General features: G+C 51.0%; 1 protein-coding gene across 1 annotated transcript; it reads right to left on the bottom strand.

Moving 5' to 3' along the window:
- Nucleotides 1-247: 247 nt before the first annotated feature.
- LOC101540337 (olfactory receptor 18-like) lies at nt 248-4,937 on the bottom strand. Its single transcript, XM_055124653.1, has 3 exons — nt 4,155-4,937; nt 2,718-2,731; nt 248-1,196 (listed from the first exon to the last, which is right to left on the bottom strand). Exons 1-3 carry the CDS (start codon nt 4,935-4,937, stop codon nt 248-250), a joined length of 1,746 nt encoding a protein of 581 aa, XP_054980628.1.
- Nucleotides 4,938-8,536: the final 3,599 nt, after the last annotated feature.

The following is an 8,536-nucleotide window of genomic DNA, read 5'->3' as shown; positions in this document are numbered from 1 at the left end:
TTCTCAGGCTGTAGATGAGGGGGTTCATCATGGGGACAACTATTGCGTACATTCTAAGATCCCTTGGGCCCTGCCAGGAGTGATTCCTGAGCACAGAGCCTGGAATAAAGCCGAAGCATCAACAGGTGTGGCCCAAGAAGGCCGCCCTCCCCCCCAAAAAAATTCAGTGACCAAAAAAGTACATGCTGGCCAATTCTAGATGCTCCATTCAGCCGTGATTTCTCTAGAGAGAAACATGATCCAGTTCCTAGGGTTCAGCTGTTCTACTCAAGAGTCTCTGGAAGGCCCTCTTGATGTCCCTATTTCTCAGGGTGTAGATAAAGGGGTTCAGCATGGGGGTGATCACAGTGTATATCACGGAGGCCACTACATTCTTCCGGGGAGAAGGGGAAAAAGCCAAACTAAGGTAAACCCCAAGACCAGTGCCATAGAACAAGAAAACCACGGCCAGGTGCGAGCCGCAGGTGGAGAAGGCCTTGTGCCTGCCCCCAGAGGAGGGGACTCTGAGGATGGAAGAAATGATCTTGGAGTACGAGAACAAAATCCCAGAGGCCGGCAGCGCCCCAAACACGGCCGCAATCAGGAACATCATGATGTCTTTGGTGGAGGATTTGTTACAGGCGATCTTGATGAGCTGGGGAAGGTCACAGAAGAAATGAGGGATTTCAGCCACGGCACAAAACGTCAGCTGTGACATTAACAGGTGGTTCAGCTGTGACTCCAGCACGCTGATGAGGAAAGATGCCAGAGCCAGCAGGTTACACAGCTGGGGGTTCATGATGACGGGGTAGTGCAGGGGGTGGCAGATGGCCACGAAGCGGTCATAGGCCATCACAGCGAGAATGACGCTGTCCAAACAGCCAAAGAGATTAAAGGAAGACAGCTGAACCAGGCAGCCGGCGTAGGACATGTCTCTGCTCTGGGTGTGGATGTCCCAAATCATCTTGGGGACCGTGCTGGAGATGAACCCAGAGTCAGCCACGGACAGGACGGAGAGGAAGGAATACATGGGGGTGTGCAGGCGGGGGTCGGAGCTGACGGCCAGGATGATAAGCAGGTTCCCCGTGACGGTGACCAGGTACATGGACAGGAAGACACCGAAGAGGATGGGCTGGACTTGGGGGTCATCTGAGAGCCTCAGAAAGAGGAACTTGACCACCCCAGTCAGATTGTGGGGGTCCACAGAACACAGGCACCTTTAAGTGGGGGGGAAAGCAGTAAAACAATATAAAGGAAACAGCTTACAGGACCCATCTCTGTATATTTTTCATTCAAACCATTTATTTTTTTGCTTTTTGGGTCACACCCAGCGATGCTTAGGGGTTATTCCTGCCTCTACACTCAGGAATTACTCCATGTGGTGCTTGAGGGACCCTACAGGACGCTGGGGATCGAGCCCGGCTCCACTGCATGTAAGACAAACACCCTATGTGCTGTACTATTGCTCTGACGCGAAATCATTAATTCTAGTGTGCAGTTCTTGAGTTTTCAAAATTTTTCTTTCTGGGGCTACAGTGATTGCCCAGTGGGGAGGGTGCTTGCTTTGCATATATTTGGCTCTGGGTTCAATCTCTGGCATCCCATAGAGTCCCCCAAACCCTACCAAGAATGATCCCTGAGCATAGAGCCAGAAGGAAATCCTGAGTATTGCCAAGTAAACTAGGAGCAAAGGAATCCTTTCCCCCCAACTTTCCACCGTCCATACATTGTCACTTTCTATTCACATACATTCATACTCACAGAGCTTAAAGGAAAAAGTAGCCAGCCTCACACTTTCGGGCCCTTGCATTAAATCACCAGCTCCTTTGGTTTAGAATTACCCTTGGGACCTTCTTAGAGAGCCCCTCGCCCCCCCAAAAAATCAAAGACCTTCAGAGCACCACACTCAGAGGCTTCCACCAGAATACTACTTAATTTTGTGGGTGTACGGCAGCTCTCTCTGCCAAGTTCACGGTCACCAATGACCCTTTGGGGAGTGTGTAGAAAAAAAACCTGGCAAGATCCATTTCCTGCTCTGGGGTGGTGTGAACTAGCAGCTCGAAGAGGTAGGGTACAAAAACAGAGCCCCAAAATCTATGTCCCCAAGTTCCCAGCAGAGGCAAGAGAAAAAGCCATGACAGGCTCTGACTTGCAAGTTGGCCACTGGTTGAACCCCCCAGTTCTCTAGGACTGAGGAATCCCCAGCCTTCCCTCCCCATGTCAGCATCTCCCGGTCACTCACTGCTGAGGGCTGGGTGGCACCTGCTGATGCATGATATCAGGGGGCACCCCCCACCGGAGGTGGGCTGGGGCTGAAGCACTGTGCTCAGAATGCACAGAAACACAAACTCCGGCATGGACCTCGTTTTCCAGCAGACCCTCTGGTGCCCAGCTAGACACAGAGAGAAAACCCGACTGTCACTGACAGAGCTGGAGTGACTGCAGGGCACAGGCTAATTATCTGCTCGGTGCAGCCAAGAGGGGCCAATGCACAGAACTCATCATTAGCCAAATTGGTGCCTGCTACCCCGATCTCAGATCTCAGAGGAGCTCCTGGCGTCAACAGGGGAGGGAGGGAAGAAAAGGGACGGAGGGTTCCAGAGTGGCTGACGCCTCTTTATCTTCCTGGACCCCTCTGCATCCTTGACACCTGGCACTTGACCCACTGGCCAGAAGTGTCCATGTTCTTGTGTTACTTCTGGTCCACCTTATAGTCCTCCCTCCCCCTCCCCACCAACCTGGTATTCTCAGCCTGTGGCAATGGTGGGGTTCACTGTCCATGGATCCTCTCTATTCCCTAAATTTGTTTACATGCCATATGAGTGAGATTCCCCAGGGCTTCGAACAGTTTATAGTACATTGCAAAACAATGATCAAAAATGAAAGGGGGAGCTGGAGCAATAGCACAGTGGGCAGGGCATTTGCCTTGCACTTGGCCGACCCAGGTTTGATTCCCAGCATCCCATATGGTCCCCTGAGCACCACCAGGGGTAATTCCTGAGAGCATGAGCCAGGAGGAACCCCTGTGCATTGCCAGGTGTGACCCAAAAAGCCAAAAAAAATGAAAGGGGGGGAAATCCTAAAAGATTGTGGAAACTAGAATTCAGAAGCAGGGTGCTTGGTGAGTGCGTTCCCGTTGTGTTGGGGAATCTCTGTGCCACCCCAAAGGTGTTGAAGACCTTCAGGGCTGCACTAATCATGCTCATGGAACTGTGTGGTGCCAGGAATCAAATTCAGGTCAGGCAATGCGAAAGATTGCTACTCAACTCAAGGAAATCTGAATAAACGCACGCTTATAAGATTAAACCACGGAGGGGCCGGAGTGACAGGACAGCGGGGAGAGTGTTTGCCTGGTATGCAGCTGACATGAGTTTGATCCCTGGCACCCATAGGGTCCCCCAGTACTTCTAGGAGTGGCCCCTGAGCACAGAGCCAGGAGTGGGCCCAGAACACCATGGTCCCCATGGCACTGTGGACATGGCACAGAGCATGTGGGAACCATGGGTTCAACCCCCAGTACTCTTTCCCCCCCCGTCCCCCCCACACTGCTCAATGTGGGCTCCAAATGAAAATAAAAAAAGAATACAAAGGCAGTAAATTTTATAAACACTGTACACTTGGGCTACACCAAATAATAATAATAAAAAAAGATGTTCTTCAAGAATAAACAACTGTAACTTAACGGTTACAATTCTTTATTGCTTAAACTTGTAGCAACACTTAGCTCAAAACAATCACATGGAACAACTCTAGTAAAACATTTCCTTTTTGGGATAGGTTTTAATACTTCAGAATTGTTTGCTTTATGAAAACTTCAGCATTTCTGCTAAAACCCCCTCAAGTCTGGGGCTGCATCAGGATCAATATCAATATCAATAATGGTTTTCTGGTGGGTGATAAACTTGCAGGGAAATTTCTTCTGCCACACTAGCAACATCTATTTCTGGAATACTCTCTGAAATTGCTCTCAAGGCCCTTCTGGAGAATGTCCTTTGTTTTTTGTTGTTTGGTTTTTGGGTCACATTCGGCGGCGCTCAGGGCTGACTTCTGGCATGAGCTCAGGAGATACTGGGGATGGAACCCAGGCCAGCTACGTGCCAGGAAGATACCCGCTCTGCTGGGCGATGGTGCCAGCCCGTAGATGTTGCTCTTTCCCAAAAGAGGTTCCCACTGACCTGCTTCATTCTTTTCTTCTCTTCAGCGTGGATCAGCTTATAAGTGAAGAGTGCGTCTTGCACTTTCCTTTGGACGAACGCAAACCTCTCTGGGTTGGGGTCCATGGCTTCGAGCTTTCCAAGGGCACCGTTGAGGTCGGCGAAGGCTTCGGCCAAACCCTGCACTGTGAATTTTCTTGGGGGCTTTTGGTCTTGCTCCCCTTCTCGGGCTCCAACTTCCTGTCGCTCTGCTGATGCCTGGAGAGGTGATCCCTCGGCCACTGCATCCTGATGTCCCTGAACGAAGCTCTCCTCGGCCCCTGGTGCTTCGTTGGGCATTTGGACCCGGGTCAGGGAGTAGCGGTTCTTGAAGCTGCGGAACCACCTGGAGCTTGCGGTGAACTGGACGTCAAAGCCGGGGCCGGCCTCTGCCTTCAGGGCAGCGAAAAGGGCTTTGGCCTTGGCTGTGATCACCAGGGTGCTAAGCGGGACATGCCTCTGTGTATGGGCCTCGATCCAGGCCAGGAGCCGCGTCTCCATCTCCAAGATGGGCCCTTCCCGGACCTTCGTCAGCCGTGTTGCTTGCAGGGATACAGAGCCCCGGACGGCTGCCAGCAGCTTCTCCTTGTTCTTTAGCACCGTGGCCACAGTGGAACGGCAGGTGCTTGACCGGCGCGCGATGGCTGACACGGTCGCTCCGCCTTCGTGCTCCTTGATCCACTTCACTTTGGTTTCCAGGGTGATGACGCGGCGCGGCTTCTTGGGATCCCCGCTGGGGGTGGCCTCTGCACGCTTTGGGGCCATCAGGATACTCACCAGGCACAGTGGGGAAGGATGCAATCGAGGAGGGTGAGGGTCCGAGGAGGAGGAGGGTGCAGTCTCTGCCAAGCAAGAGCCTTGATGATACTGGGGTGTCGCCAGACAAGAGGAACTTGGGGCCTACTGTCCTACAGACACGTCATCATTTGCTGAGTTATCATTCTAGGGAGCAGGACTGGAACAGAACACAAGGGTCAAGGCATCAGTACAAGAGAACATGAAAGCTGTGTTCGTGTAAAGGATGGAGGAGATTCCTTTCTTGTTTCTTGATCAGGCCACACCAGTGGTGCTCAGGGCTCTCTCTTGGCTCTGAGTTCAGGGATCACTTTTTTTTTCTTTCTGGGTCACACCTGGTGATGCACAGGGGTTACTCCTGGCTCTGTACTCAGGAATTACTCCTGGTGGTGCTGAGGGGACCATATGGGATGCTGTGAATAGAACCCAGGTCAGCCGGGTGCAAGGCAAATGCCCTACTCACTGTACTATCGTTCCAGCCCTGGAATCACTCCCCCCTTTTTTTCCTCCCAATTTTATTTAAAAATTTTAGAAATATATATGTATGTATATTTATTTCGCCTTTTGGATCACACCCAGTGATGCTCAGGGGTTACTCCTGGCTCTATACTCAGGAATTACTCCTGGTGGTGCTTGGGGGACCACATGGGAAGCTGAGGATGGAACCTGGGTCACCATCGGGCAAGGCAAATGCCTTATCTGTTATACTACAGCTCTGGCTCCAAATTTTATTTTATTTTTATAAATAAATTCACAATAATTTATTACATTAAATATTTCATCATTTATCCCACCACCATCACACCTTCCCACCACCATTATTTTGAATTTTCCTACTACCAATTAAGCCTGTCAGGGACCATCTTTCTTAATTTTTTTTTTTTTTTTTGCTTTTTGGGTCACACTCAGCGATGCACAGGGGTTACTCCTGGCTCGTCACTCAGGAATTACTCCTGGCGGTGCTCAGGGGACCATATGGGATGCTGGGAATCGAACCCGGGTCAGCCGAGTTCAAGGCAAACACCCTACCCGCTGTACTATCGCTCCAGCCCCTTAAGTGTTTTCTTTAAGGGATCACTCTTGGTGGTGCTCAGGGGACCAGCGGGGGTTTGAACCCAGGTTGGGGGCATGCAAAGCAAGTGCCTTACCCACTGGCCTCTCTGGCCTCTCAACATACGATCTTCTTAATATACAGAGGAGCTAATGGAACTAAAGCAAGGATTGACCAAGCATCCACAGGAGACCTTCACACCCCACTTACATCAACGGGCAGAAAGCACCAAGGACACCTCAGCCTCCTACTGCACACAGAACATTCAACCCCAAAGCAGTAGGACATACATTCTGGTCACACACAGAACATCCTCATTAGGTGGTATTTGCCTCAATAAAACCAAGAAGACTAAAATCGCGACTACCTATCTTGGCCATAATGTTTCTTATTTCTATTTTAGAGTTTTTGGGTCACCAAACCCACTGCCAGGAGTGATTTCTCAATGTAGAGCCAGGAGTAATGCCAGAGTTCACAATAATACAAGTCTAGTCAAGAAACAAGAAAACAAACAAACTCATAAACAACCTCACCTAATACTTAAATAGGAAAACAATGCACACAAAGCCCAAGATAGTGAGAGAAAAGACATGGTAAAGGTCAGACACTCTGCGGCTGCAGAACAGGACAGCAGGGAGGGTGCTTGTCTTGCACACAGCCAATCTGGGTCTAATCCCTGGCACCCCATAGGGTCCCCTGAGCCCTGCCAGGAATGATTCCTGAGCACATAGCCAGGAAGTCAGCCCTGAGCACTGCTGAGTGTGGCCCTCCCCACAAAAAAAAAAAAAGGAAAGGAAAGGAAAGAAAAAGGAAGAAAAGGAAGAAAGAAGAGAAGGTAAGGAAGGAAGAGAGAGGGGCTGGAGAGATAGCACAGAGGGGAGGGTGCTTCCCTTACATGCAGGTTGACTTGCGTTTGATCTCCAGTACACCGTAGGGTTCCCCAGCCTGCCAGAAGTGATCCCTAAGCAGAGCCCTGAGCACCACCAGACGTGCCCCCCAAAAAAAACCCAAAATAAAAGGAAACACCACCACCAACAGAAGAGAGAGGTAGAAGAGGAAGAAAAATAAGGAAGGAGGAAAGGAAGGAAGAAAAGAATGAGCTCTCATCCATTTTTTCTGGGGGTCTTGGAAATATCTGGGGGCTAAAAGATGGCCCACAGCGACGTGCCCCCCAAGTATTGCGCAGACTAGACCCCTCGGAGAGGGAGATGGGCCCTGCCAGAAGCGCTCAGGGCCCCATGCAGAGCCCACAACCCCAGGCAGAGAAAGTGGCAGGAAGTTGGGACCCCCTTCCCTCCCCTCACCTCTCGGATTCCTGATGAAGCCCAGCCTGGGCTACTGTCCACTTGGGCTCGGCCAAGAGGCTTCTCATCTTGCAGGGCGCTTGCAGAGGCGGCTGAGACTTGGAGAGGACTCTGGGAGCTGGGGGGCTGGGAGGAACCCCGCAGAGGAGGAGTGAGGGTCAGTGGGGGAGGGGAAGGCTAAGTCTTTCTCAGCACCCTAGCAGCCAGCCACTCACTGAGCATTTGGGCAGTGGGAGCCCAGTCTGTTTTGGGGGTGCTATCTACCCACGTGGGGTCCCCTGAGCATGGGCTGAGGTCGCAGGGGGTTCCCCAGGGCTGATGCTGCAAGGAGGGGTCAGCAGCTGAGCAGACATCTCCCCACCCTCTCCCCACATTCGCCTGTCAGCGGGGTATGGGGGTGGGGACTCAATTGGGGGAGGGGGGAGAAATTTGTTTCTTGAGTGCACATGGGACCCAGGTGGCTATTCAACAACCCCCTCAATTGGATGCCACAGCCCCATCCTCGCTCCCTGTTTTTAAAGCAACACTTTAAATGTAAAAAAAAAATACTTAATTTGAAAATTAAAAAAAATTCGGCACAGAATTACAACTTCAGAAGGAAAAAAGAACCCTAGAAAATTAAATGTATGCACAATTTTACAAATTTTAAAGTTAAGAAAGGCTTCAATTATAATAATAATAAAAAAGCTTTCCATCAGATCACAGTTCACTCTTGGAAAAAAACGCAAAAACCAATAAAAGGGTGTAAAAATCTATCCTAATGAGGCAGTGAAATGCAGAGGTGAAGGGTTGGGGTGAATGGGGTGGGGATAAGGAGGCTGAGCTCACAGTTCTATTGATTCAGTCTGGCCCCCTCTAGCTAACCTTTCGGGTCTGACCTTGGAGTGTAGGGGGCACAATCTCACCTGCCCCCCAGCTCCCCGAAATCTCTCTGGCATAAATCTTACTTCCTGCAGGTGTGTGTGTGTGTGTGTGTGTGTGTGTGTGTGTGTGTGTGCGCGCGCGCGAGTTGGGGGAGGTGGGTGCTGGGGCGCAGTAGGCTGGAGTCAGCCCCCTGGATGCGAGATTTACATGTGTAAAGGGGCATTTCCCTTTCTAAGAGTGGGAGATCAAGTCTCTTAAGCCTGAGTGAGCAGTTTTCCCTGCAAAAGGCCACAGCAGCGGGCTGCCCTGGGCCTGTGAGCTTCTCTTCCGGGAACTTCACAAGCTGCCCA

The sequence above is a fragment of the Sorex araneus genome, chromosome 2 (genome assembly GCF_027595985.1).
Source record: "Sorex araneus isolate mSorAra2 chromosome 2, mSorAra2.pri, whole genome shotgun sequence".
NCBI lineage: Eukaryota > Metazoa > Chordata > Mammalia > Eulipotyphla > Soricidae > Sorex > Sorex araneus.
This window is presented reverse-complemented; position numbering and strand designations above follow the sequence as displayed.

What these genes read in the sequence shown, in the direction of transcription:
- LOC101540337 (XM_055124653.1), bottom strand. Translation starts at nt 4,937, where the DNA reads ATGGCCCCAAAGCGTGCAGAGGCCACCCCCAGCGGGGATCCCAAGAAG.